The sequence below is a fragment of the Scyliorhinus canicula genome, chromosome 13, assembly GCF_902713615.1.
Source record: "Scyliorhinus canicula chromosome 13, sScyCan1.1, whole genome shotgun sequence".
Lineage (NCBI taxonomy): Eukaryota > Metazoa > Chordata > Chondrichthyes > Carcharhiniformes > Scyliorhinidae > Scyliorhinus > Scyliorhinus canicula.
Window position 1 is genome coordinate 44,732,870 of NC_052158.1, and position 23,375 is coordinate 44,756,244.

A 23,375-nucleotide genomic window follows, 5' to 3' on the forward strand; every position below is an offset into this window, starting at 1 on the left:
ACGTCAGCGGGGGGGGGGGAGATTAGAGTAGAGTAGGAGGGATAAATAGGCGGGTAGTGTCGATGGGAGAGGAACGGGCTTGTGCAGTATGGTTTGATTGAAGTATTGATTTTACGTTGATGTTTGCACATTTTTTGCCTTTTTTGCTTTTCTTTTTGTTATCTGTAACTTTACAATGCCGAAAAATACCTCAATAAAATTGTTTGGTTAAAAAAAAAGACGCCGGCATCAATACACAACACCCAAGGGTGGCACAGTGGTTAGCAATGCTGCCTCACGGCGCCGAGAACCCAGGTTCGATCCCGGCATCAGGTCATTGTTGGTGTGGAGTTTGTACATTCTCCCGAGTCTGCGTGGGTCTCACTCCCGCAACCCAGAATGCTGTGCAGGGTAGGTGGATTGGCCACGCTAAATTGCCCCTTGCATGAAATAGAATTGGGTACCCTAAATTGTTTTAAAAATCAATACAACTCCTCCTCAGAGTGTGTGGTGTATTAATAGGTGACGTCAGCCACGGAAGGTAGGATTGGACATTGTCCCTTTTCAGCTGACCATTGGGTCACTTACCTTCCTTGAATATGGATGTGATGTCCCAGTTTCTGACAATGAAAACATCTTGGAATGATCCAGTGAGTGACGTTCAAATGGAGAATTCTCAGACGGCCATTAGACACACCGAGGGGAATCGTTTTCTGTTCAGGGAGCTCTGTGAGTCTCCTCGGGTGACTTTCAATGTCATTCCATAAAACTCTGGTGACCTCTGTTGCTGCATGAAGTACTTTACGCTGTGGAATCATTGACTCTCCTATCATCTCTTATCACTCCTCTTGCCTCCTCCATTCTCCTCATATCTCTCTTACTCTCTCCAGTCATTCTCTCCTCCACCTCTCTCCTCCAGCTTTATAAACGAGTGGGATAGAGAAGTTCACCATCTACTGATCCATAAATGAAAAAAGAATCAAAGCAGAACCTCTACACAATATTACTGTGGTAATAATGTCATTATGATTAACATCATCGTTCTCTAGGAACATAGGATTGAGGAGCAGAAGGCCATTCAGCCCTTCATAGCTGTTCTGGTATTCAATAAGATCATGGCTGATCTGGTTATGGTCGAAACTCACATCGACCCACATAACCATTGCCTTTATTGTCTGTCAATAATGTGTCAACAGGAACCAAGATTAGGCAACTTGGGTTTATGAAAGTTGATATAAATGCAAGTCTTCCAATGGTCATGTTGGTCCATGGACTTATCAATGGGAATCTGCTGCTGCTTCAGGAGATCGGTGAAGTTGTTGAAAACTTTTATCGCAAACCACACACTTGTGGATTGTCTGATGTTTCAGGAGGCCCGATAACTGAAGGTTATTTTCACAGGCCTCACGTATGAACAGCTTCTCCTCTGGGTGAATGCGTTGGTGTCTCACCTGCTCCAATGATCGTGCAAAGCCCTTATTACACACCTCACAACTGAACTGTTTCTCACCAGTGTGAATTCTCTGATGCATCAGAAGTCTTGTAGATGCAGCAAAAGCTTTATCACAATACTCACATTTGAAGGGTTCATCCTGTGTGGATTGTCTAATGCCTCATGAGGCTCAATAACTGTGAAGGCTTTGTCACAGAGCCTGCATGTGGATGGTTTCTCACATGCATGAATATTGTGATACACGTGGTGATTCATTAAATCCGAAAATGGTTTGTTGCACACTTTGCACGTGAATGTTCTGTCCGTGTGAATGCAGGCTTGATAAATGTGAGAATGATTTGTTGCACACTTCGCATGTGAATGGTTTCTCCCCTGTGTGAATGCACTAGTGTCTGCGGACGTTCAATAAGTATGCTAATGATTTGTTGCACATGACACTTGATTAGCTTTTCTTCTGTGTGAAGGTGTTGGTGTTTGTGGAGATTTGATGACTGCAAGAAAGATTTATCACACACTAGACACTTGAATGGCTTCTCCCCTGTGTGAATCCTCTGGTATGTCCAGAGTATGGAGGATTTGGTACAAGACTTCTCACAAAACTCACATTTGAAGGGTTTCTCCCCGGTATGACCTGGTATGACCTTTCGGGTGCATAAAAAGCCTCGTAGATGTGGTGCAAGCTTTATCACAAAACTCACATTTGAAGGGTTTCTCCACTGTGTGGATTCTGTACCTTAAGAAATCGATGTTCAGAAATGGGTGTGTATATAAATATCTGTAGTGAGAGTACTTTTAAAAAATGGGTGTTTACTACTGCAGTGATGTCAGAGAGTGGGTGGAGCTGGGCGGTCAGCTTTTTCTTTCGTTTTAGGCTGTTTGCTACAGGGTGTGTTTTAGTTTTGTTTTCAGTGTTGGAGCTGAAGCCAGACAGAGCAGGTGTACAGTTGATCTCTCTGCCATGAAAAGACTGTCCCTTGATCATTTGGTGAATTAAGAATTATAAATGTTCTGAGTAGTGACTTTAACCTAACATGCTTCTGGTAAAGGTTATGTTTTTTGTAAGTCTTCTGGATGTTAAAAGGACAGCGTAAGCATTACTTAGTGCTGTATTCTTTGGGGGTTGTAGTTGAATTGATGGTTGCGAAGATGTTCATTGTATGTTTTAAAAAGGTTAACTTGAGTTCATAAAATAAACATTGTTTTGCTTTACAAAATACTTTCCGATTTCTGCTGTACCACACCTGTAGAGGGGGCCATGTGCTCCCCATACCACAATCTAGTAAAAGATGTGGGTGAACTCCATGATACACTTTGGGGTTCTCTAAACCCTGATCCATAACAATTCCCTGATGGGCAAGAAGGTGAAATACATAGAACATAGACCACACATTGCAGAAGGAGGCCATTCGCCCCATCGAGTCTACACCGACCCTCTTGAGCCCTCGCTTCTACCCTATCCCCGTAATCCAATAACCCCATCTAACCTTTTTGGTCACTAAGGGCAATTTATCATGGCCAATCCACCTAACCTGCACATCTTTTGACTGTGGGAGGAAACCGGAGCACCCGGAGGAAACCCACACAGACATGGGGAGAACATGCAGACTTCACACAGACAGTGACCCAGCAGGGAATCGAACCTGGGACCCTGGCGCTGTGAAGCCAGTGTTAATTACTGGAGGATCAGGTGATGCAGGAGGTGGAGGAGGCGTCGGTAGAGGCGCTGAAGGCTAAGTGGGAAGTGGAGCTGGGGGAGCAGATTGAGGAGGGGACATGGGCGGACGCCCTGGAGAGGGCGAACTCCTCCTCTTCATGTACGAGGCTTAGCCTCATCCAGTTCAAGGTACTGCATAGGGCTCATATGTCCGGGATGAGGATGAGCAAGTTTTTTGGGGGTGAGGACAGGTGCATTAGGTGTTCAGGGAGCCCAGCGAACCATGCCCATATGTTTTGGGCATGCCCGGCACTGGGGGAATTCTGGCAGGGGGTGGCGAGAACAGTGTCGAGGGTGGTAGGGTCCAGGGTCAAGCCAGGCTGGGGACTCACGATATTTGGGGTTGGGGTGGAGCCGGGAGTGCAGGAGGCGAAAGAGGCCGATGTTTTGGCCTTTGCGTCCCTAGTAGCCCGGCGGAGGATCTTGCTGCAGTGGAAAGATGCGAGACCTCCGAGCATGGAGACCTGGATCAATGACATGGCGGGATTCATTAAGCTGGAGAGGGTCAAATTCGGCCTGAGGGGGTCGGTACAAGGGTTCTTTAGGAGGTGGCAGCCTTTCCTCGACTTTCTGGCTCAAAGATAAGGAACTAGGTCAGCAGCAGCAGCAACCTGGGAGTGAAAGGGGGGGCGGGGGGGAGGGGTCTCAGGGGGATATTGTTTAAGTTAATTTGTTTATTGTTAATTTATTTTGTTGTTTATTGGGTGGGGGGGGGTTTGTTACATGCGTTGTTACGGGTGCTGGGAGGTGTTTATTATTGGTATTATTATTATCTTTGTTCTGTTGCTATATATTTTTCAAAAAATTCCAATAAAAATTTTTTTTTTTTTTAATTACTGGAGGATAAACAACACAGACAACACTCAGTGGAAGGGAAGCAGATGAGCCGGCTCCAAATCTATCTGGAAACATTGGAGTTTAGTGAGAGGGGAAGAGGAGGAGAAACAATTCTGGCACATCGCACGGGAAGGGTTTGTCTCCCGTGTAGGTTCATCGATGTCTAGGAGGTCCGACAACAGTGTGAAGACTTTATTTGAGGAGCATGGCCACGGGAATGATTTGTCACATACCTCTGTGAAATTTGTATTCCAATCCTTGCATATGAACTACTCCCCTGTGTGAAGGCAGAGATGATTCGATAAACGATTTGTTGAAAACCTCACAAGTGAATGGCTTCTCCCCTGTGCAAATACGTTCGTGTGAGCGGAGGATCGATGACCTCGTGAATGATTTCTCACACACCTCACAAGTGAATGGCTTCTCCCCTGTCTGAATGCACTGATATTTGAGGAGGGCCCATGACCATGGGAATGATTTGTCACACATTGTGCATGAGAATGGTTTCTCACTAGTTTAAATGTGTTGGTGTAGACAGAGAGTTGATGACAGCGAGAATGATTTGTTGCACTCTTCGCACAGGAATGCTTTCTCCCCTGTATGAATTTGTTGGTGTGCACGGAGGTGCCATGCATCAAACAATGATTTGTTTCACACCTCACAATTGAAAGGCTTCTCTTCCATGTGGCTGTTCAACTTGTGTGCTCAGAGATCTTGAGAGGCTGTGGAGACCTCCTCACACACCTCACCTCAAAACAGCCACTCAGCTGTCGGAAGGAATCAGTGGTTCATGAGGCTCAATTAATGATTGAAGCTCTCACCACACTTGGAATCCACTCGTACTTCTTCCCAGCCTCACACTGACCGATGACCCACAACCAATCGGAAGGTTGGTACTGATCCAAGATTCCACACCATCGACCAGTTTCACATCTGATGATATGACAAAGCTCCCCTGGGCAGCACAGTGGCGCAGTAGTTAGCATTGCTGCCTCACGGTGCCAAGGTCCCAGGTTCGCTCCTGGCTCAGAGTTACTGTCCACATGGAGTTTGCATATTCTCCCCGTGTTTGTGTGGGTTTCGCCTCCACAACCCAAAGATGTGAAGGTAGGTGGATTGGCCGTGCTAAATTGCCCCTTAATTGGAAAAAATGAATTGGGTGCTCTAAAAAAGCTCCCTTGACCAACCAATGATGGTTTCTTTGCCCAACCTCTGTGTTGAGCAATGTTGTGAAGGGACTGGATGTCCTCCCACAGTGGTTCAGTTGTTCCTTGGGTGATGGTCAGGATCTATCTGCAGTGTCTATCATGCCTGTTGTTGTACATTGCAAGTCCTTCTGTAAAACAGGAAAATGAAACATGAATTTCTTCAATTCCCTCTCCTCCTTTCCTGAAGGGGCAAACTCCTCAGTTAGAGACTGTTCCCCAGACTGTTATCCCAGTGTCATACAGTAGGGGATCAGATACAAGTCCTTTCTTTTTCCTCACTTAACTGTCACACACATTCTGTTTCCAGCAGGGACACTGGATAGTGACCAGGAGCAGACAATGTGGCTACTTTCTTTACTCCGCCCAGATCCCCATCCTCCAGGCATCATGAGGAGAATGGAAAAGACAGTTGGTCAGCGTGTAAAAAGGACTATCAATTCACTGTGAGCTCAGGTCGTGCTGGTGGACCAATTTTACCCTTAAGAGTATGTGTTTAGTATAAAAAACACTCAGGAGATATCTTAATTCAATGGAGATTTTGAAATTTCTTCCCTTGTTTTCCAAAGTGTTTTCATGAAACCATACTGGGCAGGAAATGTTGGTAGCCAAGGAAAATATTGCTTCAGTGTAGCTGATTGAAGGGTTCGGGTTTATCCTGGGAAATTAGATATACTGCACTCACTCAGACTGCACATACCAAATTCAGCTCTCAGGCACAGCACTGGGCAAAACTATTAAATCCAAGCCCAGGCTTTTGGGAAAGGTTTTAAGTCTTTTAAAAGATATTTCATGAAATGTGTCTCCCGGTATTACAGCTGGATTTATATAATTATAGATTAATAATCCAGAGATTAAGAGTTGAAATCCAACCACAGAAAGTTACACACATAGAATTACAGGGCAGAATTCAGCCCGATTGCTCCATGCTGGTGTTGATGAAGCACACGAGCCTCCTCTCGCCCCTCTTCATCTCGTCCTATCAGTAAATCCTTCTGTTCCTTTCTCCCTCATGAGATTACCTAGTTTCCTCTTAAAGACATCCATGTTATTCACCTCAAACACTCCATGTTGTGACACTGAAGTTAATAAATTTTGAAATTTGTGGGATAGAATCAAAATAAAAACATGAAAACTTTCAGATTGTGCTAAAATCCCAAATCTTGAGGAAAGGGAACCTGCTCCAACTGCCTGGTCTGGTTTACATGTGACTCCAGTCCCACACAACATCATTGAGTCTGAACTGCCCTCTGAAGTCGTCCAGCAAACAATGAAAAACAATCTCTAAGAAGTCCAATAATAAGAGGAGAATCAGACCGACCTGGACAATCCTGGCATTCAGTAATGAATACCTGGTCACTCTGACTTTTTACACAACAATAGACACCAACAACTTGCTTTTATATAGCACTTTTAAATGTCCCAGGATGCTTTGCAAGAGCATTAACAATATTTGAAACTGAGGCACATGAGGTAATATTGGTCCAGCTAACCAAAAATGTGGTTAACGAGGTAGATTTTAGGTAGTGTCTCACAGGAGGAAAGAGAGGTAAGAGACATGGATAGGGAATTCCAGAGTTTAGGACCCAGGCAGTGATTCTATTCGGGGAATCTCAAAGAGGTTGGAATTAGAGGAGTGCACATTTCTCAGAGAGCTGAGGCTGAAGGAGATTCCAGAGATAGGGAGAGACATAGAGAGATTTGAAAACAAGGATGAGAATTTAAAAATTGAGGTGTTGCTTAACCAGGAGTCTGTGAGCCCAGGATGGTAACGGGAGAAACCTTCACCGAATCACAGAGAATCATAGAATAGTCCAGCACAAAATAAGTGTGACAGTGCTACACTGCCAGAGGAAATGTCTTTCTGATGATTCTCAAATGAGGCCCGTTCTGCTCTCTCTGAGCTAGGTGTAAAAGTTCCCATGACACTATTTTGAAAAATAACAGGGGAGTTATTCCCGGTGTCCTAACCAACATTAATCCTTCAATCAACACCATGAAAAATAGATTATCTGATTATTATCACATTGCTGTTTGTGGGATCTTGCTGTGCACTCATTGGCTGCACATTTCCTGTATCACAACAGTGACAGCACTTCAAAACTACTTCATTGGCTTGGTAGTTAGCTTGGTGACATCCAGCATGAACACAAGAAATAGGAGCAGAAGTCGGCCATTTGGCCCCTTGAGCCGGCTCCGCTATTCAATAACATCAAGGCAGATCTGTTTGTGTTGAGTTCCACATTCCCCATCTAACCACACTAAATTTAGATTAGGAATCAATCTATCTCCACTGTAAAATGTTCAGTGATCTGCTTCCATGGTCTTCAGAGTCATAAAGTTCCAAAGTTGCACAACCCTGTGAGAGAAAAACTTCTAATTTCTGTCCTCTAAAGATGGCCCCTAATTTTAAAAGAATATATCCTGGTTTTGAACTCACCCACAAGAGGAAACATCCTTTCAATGTCCACCTTGTCTACGCCGTTCAGATGTGGAGGTGCCGGCATTGGACTGAGGTGAGCACAGTAAGACGTCTTACAACACCAGGTTAAAGTCCAACAGGTTTGTTTCAAATCAATAGCTTTCAGAGCACAGCTCCTTCCTCAGGTGAAGTTTTGTCTTGCGTCTTTGTCTATATATATATATTTCTGGAATCCACCTCTTCATTCACCTGAGGAAGGAGCTGTGCTCCGAAAGCTAGTGATTCAAAACAAACCTGTTGGACTTTAACCTGGTCGAGTAAGACTTCTTACTGTGTATATAGTTCAGGATCTTGTACACTTCAATCATGTATTGATTAATGGTCAGAAACAGCTCCATAAAAATGCAAGTCACTCCTTTGTCTCTTGAGGAGGTTATAGAGAGATGGGGTGGGGGAGGTCTTGGAGGGCTTTGAAAAGACAGGAAACATAGACAGAACTGACATTCACAGTCCACAGGATAATAACCAGCTCCCAACACACACACACACAATTCAACAATAGGAAATCAGTGAGAATCCTCAGGCATTCTGCAATTATTGTAAATTCTGCTCCTTCGCTCACCATCTCCTGACATGGTTTTGAGTCCCTACAGGAAGTGAAGCAGCTGTGGTAGAGGAAGAGGAGAGAATGGGCAGAGTGGGTGGGCTCTCTAATTGACGTCTCTCACAGACAATCCAAATATTTCTGCAGTAACAGGAGTTTCCTGAAGCTTGGGAAACTGACCGGGGAAACGGAGGTGGCTTTGAGCAGATCTGGTGGGGATTTAAACTTGTCATTGTCCCATCTGAATAAAACCTCACTTATTGCAGCTGCTGTCTCAGTTTGATAGAGATGGGGTAGAATCCATGGGTGTGGTAGAATCTACGTATGAGTCACCGTCGATGAAAGACCTGCAACAATCAAACAGATGAAAAACAACAAAGCCAATGATAATCCACCTGAGGGTTTCAGAGCTGGTGGACTTATGCTCACATTAAAACTCCCATGAACTTCCTGTAGCTTTGGGAGGAAAAAGAACTCATTCAGGAATGTGACAATTGTAACTATCTTCATGAAGGGAGATAAATCAGGCTGTGGAAACTATTGAGGTGTTTCCCTCTTGTCCAGAGCAGGAAAAATCCTGACCTACATTTTCCTGAATCACATGCTTCCTGTGACTGAGGACATAATCCCAGACACACAGTGACATCTGTGCATTAACAGCAACTTCTATACATATTGATGTCTTCTTTTAATAATGTTTGGAGATCTGGTTAAAGGTTAAATTGTCCTTTTTGAAACGATTGAACTGATGGTGTGGGAGCTTGGAAACAGACACTGCTGAGACAGACAGTGCTTTGGAAGGACAGCTCCCCTGTGTGAGCACTGGAGGGTAAACAATACAGAAAACTCTCAGTGTAAGGGAAGCAGCTGAGCCGACTCCAGGTCTGTGTGGGCATGTCAGTGTTTTCGGTGAGAGAGGAGTTGGTGAAACAATCCTGACACAGGTCACACTGGAAGGGTTTGATTCCCGTGTGTTCACTAATGTCCCAGGAGGTCCGACAACTGGTGTAAAGGCTTCATTACAGAACTCATATTGAGTTTCTCCCTGTTAGGGGTGTCTTGATACACCAGGAGATACGCAGACTTATCATACACCTCACACCATGTGAATCCACCGGTGTTTCAGTAGATTGGAGCAGTGGGTGAAAGCCTCGTCACAAACATCCCATCTATAGAGCTTCTCTCCAATGTCATCTGCCTGTCCAGGATGGTGAAGATGTTCTGGGAACTTTATTGCAAACCCCACACTTGAAGGGTTACTCACGTGTGGATCCTCAGATGGAACTGGAAAGCCAATGACCATTAGAATGATTTATCTCACACCTTGCGTAGAAACGCCTTCTCCCCAGTGTGTATGTTTTGGTGTCTCCGGAGATTCGATGACTGCGTGAAGGCTCGGTCGCACACCTTACACTTGAAGGGTTTCTGCCCTGTGTGAATCCTCCGGTGCCTCAGCAGACTGGAGGACTCGGTGAAAGTCATCTCACAAACATCACATCTGAAGGGCTTCTCCCCATTGTGAATGCTCTGGTGTATCAGGAGGCTTGAGGACCTCACAAAAGCTTTATCACAAACGTTACACCTGAAGGGTTTCTCCCCTGTGTGGATCCTCTGATGGGCCAAGAAGTTTGACGACCGTGTGAAGGCTTTGTCACACACCTCACATTGGAATGGTTTCTCCCCTATATGCACACGTTGGTGTACGCGAAGGTACGATAATTGCGGAAATGATTTAGCACACACCTCGCACATGAATGGTTTCTCCCCGGTGTGAGTGCGCCGGTGTGCGCAGAGGGTCGATGAGTGTGAAAATGATGTGCTGCACATCTCACATGTGAATGGTTTCTCGCCTGTGTGAATGCGTTGGTGCACAAGAAGTGACTTTGACTCTGAAAATGTGATATTACACACATCACATGAGAATGGCTTCTCCCCAGTGTGAATGCGTTGGTGTATAAGAAGGGTTGATACACGCGAGAATGATTTGTCACACTCCTCGCAGGCGAATGGTTTCTCTCCTGTGTGACTACGATGGTGTACATGTAGGGTGGTTAACTGAGAGAATGATTTGTCACACACCTCACATGTGAATGGTTTCTTCCCTGTGTGACTGCGTTGGTGTGTGTGGAGATTCGACGACTGTGAGAATGATTTGTTGCACATTTCACACTTGAAAGGTTTCTCACCAGTGTGTATCCGGTGGTGTTTCTGGAGGATCGACGACTGTGTGAATACCCGATCACAAAGCTCACACTTGAATGGCTTTTCCCCGGTGTGAATGCGTTGGTGTTCGAGGAGGGTCGAAGACCGAGAGAATGATTTCTTGCACAGCTCACACTTAAATCGTTTCTCCTCCATGTGGCTGTTCAAAAGCAGCACCTTGTCTGTCAGTAGAACTTAAAAGCCTGTGAATCCTTCCTCATACCTCAACCAATTTCCAACCAGTGATTCCACAGGCTCAATGAATAACGGAAACACTTACCACACTTGGAGCCACTCACACATCTTCCCAGCCTCACACTGACCGATTAACCACAGCCGACCTTCGGAAAGGGTGGATCTGAAGTAAGGCTCCACACCACTGATCAGTTTCATATCTCACAACATATCAAAGCTCCTCTGACCCGACCAATTTCCAGATAATGGTTTCACTGCCCAGCCTTCTCTGTGTTGAGCAATGCTGTGAAGAGACAGGATGTCTTCCCACAGTTGTGCAGTTGTTCCTTGGGTGATGGTCAAGATCTATCTGCAGTATCTATTCTCTCTGTATTCTCTGGTGTAGTTCGGCGCAATCCTACAGTAAAAGAAACACAGAGTCAGAGAATTTACAGTGCAGAAGGAGGCCATTCGGCCCATCAAGTATGCACCAGCCCTTTGAAAGATCACCCTACTTCAGCCCACACCTCCCCACCCTATCCCCGTAACCCAGTAACCCCACTTTTGAGCACTAGGGGCAATTTAACATGGCCAATCCACCTAACCTGCACATCTTTGGACTGTGGGAGGAAACCCACGCAGACACGGGGAGAACATGCAAACTCCACACAGACAGTGATCCAAGCACGGAATCGAACCTGGGACCCTGGAGCAGTGAAGAAACAGTGCTAACCACTGTGCTACCATGCCGTCAACTCCCTCCCTTCCTTTGGTGAAGGGGCTGATTCCTAAGTTAGAGACTGTTCCACAGTGAGTGTCAGTCTGCTGTTCCCGTGTGGGGTTCAGATACAAGTCCTTTCTTTTTCCTCACTTGACTGTCACACACTCTGTTTCCAGCAGGGACACTGGATAGTGACCAGGATAAGACAATGTGGTTACTTTCTTTCCTCCGCCCAGCCCATATCTTCCCAGGCACCATGAGAGCAATGGAAAAGACAGTTGAGCAATTCACGTGCAGGTATAGCAGGCGGTAAAGAAGGTAAATAGTATGTTGGCCTTCATAGGGAGAAGGTTTGAGTACAAGAATAGAGACCTTTTACTGAAATTATGTAGGGCATTAGTGAGGCCACACCTGGAGTATTGTGTGCAGTTTTGGTGCCCTTATCTGAGGAAAGATGTTCTTGCTATGGAGGGAGTGCAGCGAAGGTTACCAGGCTGATTCCTGGGATAGCGGGATTGTCACATAGAAAAGATTAAGTCGGTTAGGGTTATATTCATTGGAGTTTAGAAGAGCGAGAGGGAATCTCATAGAAACGTACAAAATTCTAACAGGAGGTTAGGTGGATTGGCCATGCTAAATTGCCCCTAAATGTCCAAAGGTTAGGTGCGGTTACAGGGATAGGGCAGGGATTGGGTCTGAGTCAGATGGTCTTTCAAATGGTCAGTGCAGACCCGATTAACCGAATGGCCTCCTTCCCCACTGCAGGGATTCTAGGAAGATTAGAAAGGGCAGATTCAGAAACAATGTTGCCGATGGTGGGTGTCCAGAACTAGGGGTCATAGTTTGAAGATATGGGATAAACCTTTCAGGACTGAGGTGAAGAGAAATTTCTTCACCCAGTGAGTGGCGAATCTGTGGAATTCGCTACCACAGAAAGTAGCTGGCCAAATGTTGTATAATTTCAAGGAATTAGGTAAAGCTCTTGGGGCTAAAGGGATCAAGGGATATGGGGGAAAGGCGGGATCAGGGTACTGTGCTTGATGAATAATGAATGGCGGAGAAGGCTTGAACAGCCGCATGGCTGCTTCTATTTTCTATGTTTCTAAGTCCTGCTGGGAAAGACCAGTTTTACCCTTCAGTACAGCTCAGTATGTTCTAAAACATTCACAATAAATGTTAATTCAATGCAAATGTTGAAATTTCTCCCCATATTTCCAAAATTCTTTGAAGAAAACACACTGGGCTGGAAGCTAAGGAAAATATTGCTTCAATGCAGCTGATTGAAGAGTTCTGGTTTATCCTGGGAAATTAGATACACTGCACTCACTCAGACTGCACATCCCAAATTCAGCTCGCACACACAGCACTGGGCAAAACTATCAAATCCAAGCCCAGGCTTTTCAGAAAGACCCAGGCATTCAAGTAAAATCTTTAACAAAGACATTAAACGACATTTCAATAAATGTGTCTCTGCCCAACCCAGATAATTACACCTCACCTTCTCATATTCAGTAATGACCCATCAACAAAACTCAGTTTGTAAATCAGAAGGGAAATGCTCCCAATAAACACACTCAATATCCAACACACAGCCAATCAAACAGCTCAGCACAAAGCACCGAGTAAACAGATCTCTGAGCTGGATCTTCTCACACAGCATAAGGGGCATTTCCACACCTGATTGCCCACAGGATAGTCAGACTGCCTGAACATTAGTGTGGATATTGTGCAATGTAATGATTGTAAATTGTGCTCCTTCACTCACCATCTCCTGACTTGATTTTGAGTCCCTACAGGAAGTGAAGCAGCTGTGGTAGAGGAAGAGGAGAGAATGGGCAGAGTGGGTGGGCTCTCTGATTGACGTCTCTCACAGACAATCCAAATATTTCTGCAGTAACAGGAGTTTCCTGAAACTTAGGAAAGTGACCGGGGAACGGAGGCAACTTTGAGCAGCAGCTCAGGTGGGGATTTAAACTTGTCATTGTCCCATCTGAATAAAACCTCACTTATTGCAGCTGCTGTCTCAGTTCCCCATTGAAACGTTTGACAGAGAGTTCTAGTGTGGGAAGAGCATTCTTCATCCTCTGAGGCTTTCAAACTGTCAACATCAATGTGCGATCCATAGCCTTGAATGTATTTGACAGCAGGTCAGAAAAGGAAAACCCACAACATCGAGGCAGCGATGATGTGTGATGCGACCATCGATTCACACGAGGCGATTAGTAGAAGTGAACAGTGGTTTTAATAAGCCAGGTCTGTGCCTGCCTGCGACTGCTCTGTACTGAGTGCCGCCTGCAGGCTTCAGGTTTATCTACCACCCCCGAGGGGGCGGAGCCCACAGGGTCATCAACACAATACAGTGGTGAATTGCAGTAGCAATATGTTCACCACATTCACCCCTTGTTAAAAATTAAATATCGAGTCTACCCGGAGCCTTAATCGTTCTGATCGCCTCAGCTCCGGCTTCGCTGCGGGCACGGTTGGACTCGTTGACTCCGGGAGCGTGTCATCTGGAGCTTCATCACGGTGTGTCGGCGATGGGGGAAAGGGGGGTGTAGGCCGTGTCGGGGCGGGGTCGGTGTTCAGGATCCCCAGGAGGGCAGCTGGTAGGCCGCCGTGAGGGATTCGGTTGGTAGTGATAGACGGTGTTGGGAGGGGGGGGGGGGGGGTGTTGGTGATGGTCGCTGGGGAACCTGCGGGTGCCAGATCCCGGAGGGAGACGGTATCCTGTCGTCTGTCACGGTGCGCCACATAGGCATACTGAGGGTTGGCATGTAGGAGCTGAACCCTCTCGACCATGGGGTCGGACTTATGGCTCCTCACGTACCTCCGGAGGAGGACAGGCCACGGTGTTGTCAGCCAGGACGGAAGCGAGACCCCGGAGATGGACTTCCTGGGGAAGACAACTAGACAGTCGTGAGGGGTCTCATTCGTGGCTGTGCAGAGAAGCGACCGAATGGAGTAGAGCGCGTCGGGGAGGACCTCCTGCCAGCAGGCGACTTCTAGACCACAGGGCCAGAAGGAAGACCTTCCATACCGTCGCGTTCTCCCTCTCCACCTGTCTGTTTCCCCAAGGGTTGGAGCTGGTAGTCCTGTTCGAGGCAATGCCCTTACCGAGCAGGTACTGACGCAGCTCATTGCTCATAAAAGAGGAGCCGCGGTCACTGTTGACGTAAGTAGGGAAACCGAACAGGGTGGAGATGCTGTGCAGGGCCTTAATGACCGTGGCCGTGGTCATGTCAGAACATGGGACGGCTAAGGGGAAACGGGAGTACTCGTCAACGACATTGAGAAAGAACACGTTGCAATCAGTGGAGGGGAGGGGCCCTTTGAAATTGACGCTTAGGTGCTCAAAGGGGCGGGAGGCCTTCACCAGGTGAGCCTTGTCTGGCCGATAGAAGTGCAGCTTGCACTCCGCGCAGACTTGGCAGTCCCTGGTCATGGCCCTGACCCCCTCGGTGGAGAAGGGCAGGTTGTGGGCCTTGATGAAGTGGAGAAGCCGGGTGACCCCCGGGTGACAGAGGTCATTGTGGATGGCCCGAAGTCAGTCATCTTGCGCGCTGGCGCATGTGCCACGGGACAGGGCATCTGGGGGCTCATTGAGCCTCCCAGGACGATACACGATATCGTAATTATAGGTGGAGAGTTCGATTCTCCACCTCAAGATGTTATCATTCTTGATCTTGCCCCGCTGTGTGTTGTTGAACATAAAGGAAACCGACTGTTGGTCAGTGATGATGGTGAACCTCCTACCGGCCAGGTAGTGCCTCCAATGCCGCACAGCTTCCACAATGGCTTGAGCTTCGACAGAGGAGTGTCGAATCTCAGACGCGTTGAGGGTACGGGAAAAGACGGCTATGGGCCTGCCTGCCTGGTTAAGGGTAGCTGCCAGGGCGACGTCTGACGTATCGCTCTCCACCTGGAAGGGGATGGACTCGTCCACCGCATGCCTTGGTAATGTCTGCCTTGATGCGGCTGAAGGCCAGGCGGGCCTCAGTCGTCGGGGGAAAGATGGTGGCTTTGATAAGTGGGCGGCTTTGTCCGTTGGGAACCCACTAATACGAGAAGAACTCCAGGCATCTTTTCAGGGCCTTGGGGCAGTGGGGAAGGGTGAGTTGCAGTGGTCGGGTCCTCGGACTCCGTTTTCCATGACATAGCCGAGGATGGCTATTCGGCTTGTGCGGAAAACGCATTTCTCCTTGTTGTAGGTGAGATTCAGGTATTGGGCGGTTTGGAGTAACTTCTGAAGGTTAGTGTCGTGGTCCTGCTGATCATGGTCGCAGATGGTGACATTATCCAAGTACGGGAACGTGGCCTGCAGCCCTGGTCAACCATTCGGTCCATCGTTCTTTGGAAGACCAAGACCCCATTGGTGACGCCGAAGGGGACCCTGAGGAAGTGGAAGAGGCGGCCGTCTGCCTCCAAGGCAGTGTAGTGACGGTCTTCCGGGCTGATCGGAAGCTGGTGGTATGCGGACTTCAGATCTACCGTGGAGAAAACCCGGTAGTGTGCAATCTGATTAACCATATCCGCTATGCAGGGAAGGGGGGTACGCATCGAGTTGCGTGTCCCGATTTATGGTCTGGCTGTAGTCTACAACCATCCGGTTCTTTTCCCCAATCCTGAAGACCACAACTTGGGCTCTCCAGGGGCTATTACTGGCCTCAATGATTCCCTCCTTCAAGAGCCGCTGGACCTCCGACTTGATAAAAGTCCTATCCTGGGCACTGTACCGCCTGCTTCAGGTGCGACGGGTTTACAGTCGGGGGTGAGGTTCGCGAAGAGCGAGGGAGGGGGGCGACCTTAAGGGTCGCGAGGCTACATACGGTGAGAGGGGGGTAGGGGTCCGCCGAACTTCAGGGTCAGGCTTCTGGGGTTGCACTGGAAATCCAGTCCTAACAAGAGAGGAGCGCAGAGATGGGGAAGGACATAGAGTTTAGAATTGGCATACTCGGCGCCCTGTGAAATGAAATGAAATGAAAATTGCTTATTGTCACAAATAGACTTCAAATGAAGTTACTGTGAAAAGCCCCTAGTCGCCACATCCGGCACCTGTTCGGGGAGGTTGGGACGGGGTGAGGTTCGCGACACAGTACCCCGGGTCTGCACTGAATGTGATTCAGAAGCCAGGGAGATTGTTTGGGACGCGGGGGAAATCTGGAGGGAGCAGCGCCTTACCGTGTCTGGATGGATGAAGCTTTCCGTGCTCCCAGAGTCCAACAGACAGGGCGTTTCGTGCCCATTGACCTGGACAGTCATCATGGAGTTCTTGAGGTGCTTGGGCCTTGACTGGTCGAGAATGACAGCGCTGAGCTGCGGGTAGCCGGCATGGTCCGTGGTAGCAAGGTGGTCCCAAGATGGCGGCCAAGATGGCAACCCCTGTCAGTTGCACGTGTTGGGCGGCGTTGAAGATGGCGTCTCCCATGAGTTGCACATGTCGGGCGGAGTTCAAAATGGCGGCCCCCATGGATAGCACAAGGCGAATGACGCGTCAGAAGGGGGCGGTACCGGCAGGCCCGCAGCCATGCTGTGCGGTGCAGTCTGCGCGCCTGTGAGTCGGGCCTGCGATTTTGAAACTTTGGGTCGGGCCAAGCAGACTTTGGCAAAATGTCCTTTCTTGCCGCAGTCGCTGCAGATCGCGTTCCGAGCTGGGCAACGCTGCATAGGGTGCTGGTTCTGACCGCAGAAATATCAAGAAGGCGGGCAGCCGCGCGGCACAGGCCTGGGACACCCTCGGGCACCCACGAGGAAATCGCGTGGTTGGAGGAGAAAGCGTTTAGGCTCTGGAAGGTTACCTCTAATGAGGTGGATAGTCTCTTCTAGGTCGAGGGCACCCTTTTCGAGCAGGCGCTGTCTGACATAGTTGGACCGGACTCCAGCCACATAGGTGTCCCGGATGGCGAATTGCATGTGAAATGAAAATGAAAATCGCTTATTGTCACGAGTAGGCTTCAATGAAGTTACTGTGAAAAGCCCCTAGTCGCCACATTCCGGCCCCTGTCCGGGGAGGCTGGTACGGGAATCGAACCGTGCTGCTGGCCTGCTTGGTCTGCTTTAAAAGCCAGCGATTTAGCCTTGTGAGCTAAACCAGCCCCTGTGCTGCGAGGCCGTGACGTCCTTGTAGTTACAGTTCCGAGCAAGTACCCTCAGGTCACGTAGATATTCCTCCAGCGATTCCCCGGGGCGTTGACGACGTGCGGTGAGGAGATGCTGCGCGAACACTTCGTTCACCAGCCTCACATAATGTCTTTTCTGGATTGCGACCGCGTCTGCGTACGTGGTCGCATCTTCGATTAGTAAAGAGATTCTGTAGCTCACCCGGGCGTGGAGGAGACTCAGCTTGTGTGCCTCGGTGACGGCGGGCGAGGAGGAGGCGAGGTAGGCCTCACAGCAGCGGAGCCAATGTGAGATTCCTTTGGTTTCGGCTGCCTGTGGGTCAAGTTCCAGTCGATCAGGTTTGAGGGCGGCTACCATTGCGATAGCTTATTAACTTGATGCGATCATCAATTCACACAAGACGATTAGCAGAAGTGAACAGTGGTTTTAATAAGCTAGATCTGTGCCTGCCTGCGACTGCTCTGTACTGAGTGCCGCCTACAAGCTGCAGGTTTATATACCACCCCCGACGTGGCGGAGCCCACAGGGTCATCAACATAATACAACACAATACAGTGGTAAATTGCAGTAGCAATGCGTTCACCACAATGTGCAGCAGTGGAATCAACACATTACAGGAGAGAGGGGCACAGGGGAGAGGAAGAAAGACAGGAGATCATGCATGGGAGGGAGGAACAGAGAGTGCTGTACTGAATGACAATATTATGCAGTGCTTACATATAATACCTTAAGATCAGAGTGGCAAAAGCTCAGTGGCAGTCACAGGAGAGCTGGTGAAGACCTCTTTCCGGTGACCCAGTCTGGCCGGTGGTGCTTTCTGATTGTGGAGAGTAATTACCCATGTGTAGGAGTGAGCTGGAGGAACACCATTAGATCCTGTCTTCAGCGTTCTGACTCAGTCACCCAGGAAGATATCTACCTGGCAGGGAGAACAGGGATGGTTTCCAGCCCTCGGTAGGGTGACAATTATTTTTTTCAAATGTATTTTATTACAAACATGGATCAAAACAAGTTACAGCAAATAAACATCGGGAAATATACTTCCCAGCAATCAACTATACAGTCTGTACAGATTTTTCACCTTTTGCTCCACCCCCACTGCGACGAACAGCTCCTCAAACACGGTCACAACATCCCCCACCTTCTCTCAACACCCCCTGCAGATCTCCTTAACTTTATCTTTTCCAACCGCAGGAAGTTGTACAGGTCACCCAACCAAGCCGCTCCCCCGATGGTGATGCCGGCCACCACTCCAGTAAAATCCGCTGCTGTGCAATCAGAGAGGCGAAGGCCACGACATCTGCCTTTGTCCTCTTCATGAGCTCCAGTTTCTCTGAAACCCCAAATATCGCCACCAAAAGGTCCAGGTCCACCTCCTCCTCCACTATCCTGGCTAAGACAGCGAACACTCCCGTTCAGAATCTTCCCAATTTTTCATAACCTCAAAATGTGCGCGTGTGATTCGCTGGCCCCGCCCACACCACTCACACTCATCTGCTACCCCCTGAAAGAACCAACTCATTCTCGCCCGAGTCATATGCACCCTGTGCACCACCTTAAATTGTATCAGGCTCAGCCTTGCACGAAACGCAGCCTTGCGTTTACCCTCCGCAGTCCTCACTCCATACTCCCCAATTGATCTCCCCTCCCAACTCCGCTTCTCATTTCTCCTTGATCTTCACCTCCCGCTCCCATCCCTGCTCCCCCAGCCACTTGTACATATCCCCAATTCTTCCCCCCCTTCCACACCCGGAAGCAGCAGTTGCTCCAGCAGGGTGTATCCCGGCAACCTAGGGAACTCCCTCCAGAGCTTTTGTGCAAAGTCCCTAACCTGCAGATACCTGAACTCTCACCCTTGGCAGCTCTACCCTCTCCCTTAGCTCCTCCAGACTGGCAAACCCTTCCTCCAAATACAGACCCCTCACCTTGACCAGCCTCATTTCCCTCCACCTCCTGTATACACGATCCATCCCCCCTGGCTCAAACCCATGATTCTCGCACAGCGCATTAACACCGACATCACTTCCACCCTGAAATGCCTTCTCAACTGATGCCATATCTTCACCATGTACTGCACCACTAAGCTCCCTGAATATCTACTCCGAGCCATTGACAACCATAGCACTCAAACTAGACCCCTTACAAGATTCCTGCTCCATCCTAACCCATTCTACCGCTTCTCCTTCCCACTATCACCGCACCTTGTCCACATTCGTCGCCCAATAATAATGAAGCAAGTTCAGCAATGCCAACCCCCTCTGCTGCCTCTGCAGCAGGGTCCTTCCCACCCTCAGCACCTTCCATGCCCATACAATGTCCAAAATGATTGTGTCCACTTTCCGAAAAAAGGTCTTTGGCATAAAGATCGGGAGAGCCTGAAAATTAAACAAGAACTTCGGCAGAATATTCATTTTCACCACATGGACCCTTCCAGACAACGTTAAGTGCAGCGTATCCCACCTCTTAAGATCCTCCCTAGTCTTTTCCACCAGCTTCGTTCAGTTCCACTTATGTAGCCCCGTCCATTCCCTCGCTATCTGAATCTCAGATACCTAAACCTGTCCCTCGTTGCCGTAAATGGCACCCCCCTAAATTAGCCTGTTCTCCCAACTCATTCACCAGGAAAACCTCGCTTTTCCCTACATTTAGTTTGTACCCTGAGAAACCTCCAAATCTCTCCAGCAAGCCCATAACCCTTCCCATACTCTCAAACGGATCCGAAACATACAGCAAGAGATCCTCGGCATAGAGCGACACCAGAGGTCTGTCCCCTCATAATCCCCCTAAGAGCCATCACCAAATGCTCTATGGCCAGCGCAAATGGTAACAGTGGGCACCCTGCTGTGTACCTAAGTCAAAGCTTCGTGAGCTCATATCGTTCGTCCTCACACTCACCCTTGGAGCCACACACAGCAACAGCAACCATGCCACAAATCTCGGCCCAAACCCAAACCTTCCCAGTATGATTATTGCCTGCGTCATCGTCTCCAGCAACTCCCACTTCCCCAGTGCTTCACTAAACGTCCCCAAAGATGTGGTGCCAGGTCTGTCGCAAATTCCTTATAAAATTCCACTGGGTATCCATCTGGCCCGGGGCCTTCCCCGACTTCATGCCCCTGATACTATCCAGCACCTCCCTCCGTCCCAGAGGCTCTTCCAATACCTGCTCTTTGCTTCCTCCACCTGGGGAAATTCCAGCTCGTCCAGAAACCGCTCCATGTCCCCTTCCTTTCCCCCAAGCCACCTCGTAAAGTCCCTGGCAGTATTCCCTAAATGCCTCATTTATCTTCTGTGGCTCCAACATCACATCCCCAGCCCCAGGTGTATCTTCAATATTTCCCTGCTCATGGCCTGCCTCCGCAACTGGTGCGCTCGCCTTCTCCCCATATTTATATTGCACCCCTCTTTCCCTATGCAGTTGCCCTACCGCCCTCCCCGTTGTCAGCCTGTCAAACTGCCCTGCATATTTTTCCTCTTCGCTAATCCCTCCACATTCGGCACTCTCGAATATTCCCTGTTCACCTCCACTATCCTGCTCACGAGACGGTCATGTTCCTCCCTCCTTTCCCTAGTCACCTTAACCTTAAACAAAATAATTTCTCCCTGGACTAGTGCCTTCAATGCTTCCCAAAAAATGGCCGCCGACACCTCTCCATTCTGATTCAACTCCACATACTCCTTCATCACCGCCCGCGCCTTATCACAAAAACCTCCATCTGCCAACAACCCCAAGTCAAACCTCCACCCCGGCCTCTGCTCTCGTCCCGTTCAAACCGAATCTCCAGCCAGGGGGGCGCATGGTCAGAGATAACTACCCCGCATACTCTGCCCCCTCCACCCCATCCAAAATCTCCCGACTCACGACAAATTAATCAATCTTTGAATACACCTTACAGACGTGCGAAAAGAAGGAATACTCCCTTCTCCCTGGATTCTGAAAGCGCCATGGATCCACCATAGCCATAAACCTCCCCAGCACCCTTGTCATTCGTACCCTACCCATCGACCTGGGGCTCGACCTATCCACCCTCGGCTCTAGGACACAGATAAAATCTCCTCCCATGATCAACTGGTGCATGGCCAAATCCGGGATCGCTGCCAGCAACCCCCTGATAAAACCCACATCATCCCAATTTGGGACATACACATTTACCAACATCACCGGTGCCTCTTCCAATACCCCACTCAGAATCACATATCTACCACCTGGATCCCTCACCTCCTTCGCACTCTCAAATCCCATTTTTTGATCATTAAAATAACCACTCCCCTTGATTTCAAAACAACCCCCTTCCTTAACCTAACCTGGTCCTTCACACAGAGGTGCGTCTCCTGCAGAAAGACCACCCCCACTTTCAAGCTCCTGAGGTGCGCAAAAACCCACAACCTTTTAACCGGCCCATTCAGTCCCCGGAAGTTCTACATCACCAGCCTTACCGGAGGCTTATGCCGCCAATCCCCTCTACCATCCGTCATCTTCCCCACTTAACACCTGCCCCCTTCATTTCACCCTGTACCTAGCCCATTCCAGATGGCCCCCTTCTCCGCCCCTGACCATGTCATCCCTCGCCCCCTACCATGTCGCAACAACCTCCCCAGCCTTCTTTCCCCCACCCCTCTCGGCCGTCTCCCCTACCACCTCACTTCCATTCACCAGTATCACCTGCTAGCGCGGCAGCCCCTGGCCAAAGGCACCTCCCAATTACCTCCCATTTCCCCCCACCACCCGTTAGCTCAAGGAGGGCTTCCTGCTGACCTTACCCTCCCCCACCCAAACAAAGACTTCTCCTGAACTCTAGGCAGTCTTCTCCAAAAGCAAACAAACAAATGTTAATCACAAACAATCCCATAAAACAGGAGGGGGGGGGGGGGGACATCCATCCCCACATAAACCTTTCACCCCTATAACCCCTTACAATCCCAACAGTAAACAGTAATCACCCCCCCGAAAAAGACAAAAATACCCCAATCCCTACCCCCATTTCAAACATGCACCCAACTATTACAAAGTTGCAGTACCCCGGTTCCAAAGCATTGTCCTCTCAGTTCTCCCCAGTTTATGTTCCTTAATGAAGTCTTTGGGCGCTTCTGGGGTCTCAAAATAATACTCCTAGCTTCCAAACGTCACCCATAATTTTGCCAGGTAGAGCACCCCAAACCTGATCTGCCGCCGGTGCAACACTTCCTTGTTGAAGCCTGCCCATCGCTTCGCGAACTCGGCTCTGATGTCCTGATAAATCGGACCTTATTCCCCTCCCAGTTGCAGGTAAGCTTCTCCCTGGTCCAATGCAAAATCTTCTCTTTCTCCACAGATTTGTGGATTCTCATGATCACCGCCTGCGGCAGGCTCCCCAGCTCTAGGTTTCTGCATCAGGGACCTATGCGCTCGGTCCACTTCAGGGGTCTTATCTAGGAGCCTCTTTCCACCATCAGCCCAGCAAGCATCTCCGAGATGTACTTTGTGGCACTCGCACCTTCCACTCCTTCAGGCAGGCCCACTATTCGCAGGTCCTGCCTTCTCAAGGTATTCTCCTGCTCCTCCACATTTGCCCTCAATGTTTTACAGAGGTCACCTGGGGGCCCCACTTGCGCCTCTAGAGCCACCACATGATTGCTGTGGTCCGAGATCACTCTTTCAATCTCCTGAATCTGTGACCCTGCACCTCGAAACACTTGAATTTAGGGAAGAGTGACTGTTTCATCATGTCTTCTTCCAGGTGTAGGGGCGGGAGTGGAGGGGTTGCCATTTAGGGTAGCGACAACTCACTTTAGACACTTGGGGGCGCATGCAGCATGGGACTGGGCATGGCTCTGAAGCTGAATTTCATGTGTTTGGTGGGGACAGGCAGGCACAGATCTAGCTTAAACTGGCTGCTGCTGCAGTACAGGCCTGCTCCAACTCTTTAACCTGGTTTCTCACTGTCTTTTGCCAGGTTTGATAACCAGC

General features: G+C 48.8%; 3 protein-coding genes across 8 annotated transcripts in view; 2 read left to right on the plus strand and 1 right to left on the minus strand.

Moving 5' to 3' along the window:
• The window catches only part of LOC119976643 (zinc finger protein 721-like), a 999,221-nt gene that overhangs the window by 379,410 nt on the left and 596,436 nt on the right, over positions 1-23,375 (plus strand). The window lies entirely within an intron of this gene.
• LOC119975582 overlaps positions 1-23,375 on the plus strand; it is a 125,435-nt gene that overhangs the window by 52,573 nt on the left and 49,487 nt on the right. The window contains 1 exon segment of the mRNA XM_038815370.1: positions 1,176-1,367. Coding sequence (XP_038671298.1) covers positions 1,176-1,367 — 192 coding nt within the window.
• Positions 1-23,375, minus strand: part of LOC119976680 (zinc finger protein 2 homolog) — a 41,009-nt gene that overhangs the window by 15,654 nt on the left and 1,980 nt on the right. For 2 of the 6 annotated variants that reach the window (XM_038817373.1, XM_038817371.1), the window contains exon 2: positions 7,911-11,008. In XM_038817373.1, coding sequence (XP_038673301.1) covers positions 9,532-10,572 — 1,041 coding nt within the window. In that variant the 5' untranslated portion in view covers positions 10,573-11,008 and the 3' untranslated portion in view covers positions 7,911-9,531. Of the gene's footprint in view, positions 1-567; positions 2,239-4,216; positions 5,320-7,910; positions 11,009-13,076; positions 13,104-23,375 lie in introns of those variants that run through there. The other 4 variants (XM_038817375.1, XM_038817372.1, XM_038817374.1 and 1 more) reach the window with 4 other exon arrangements.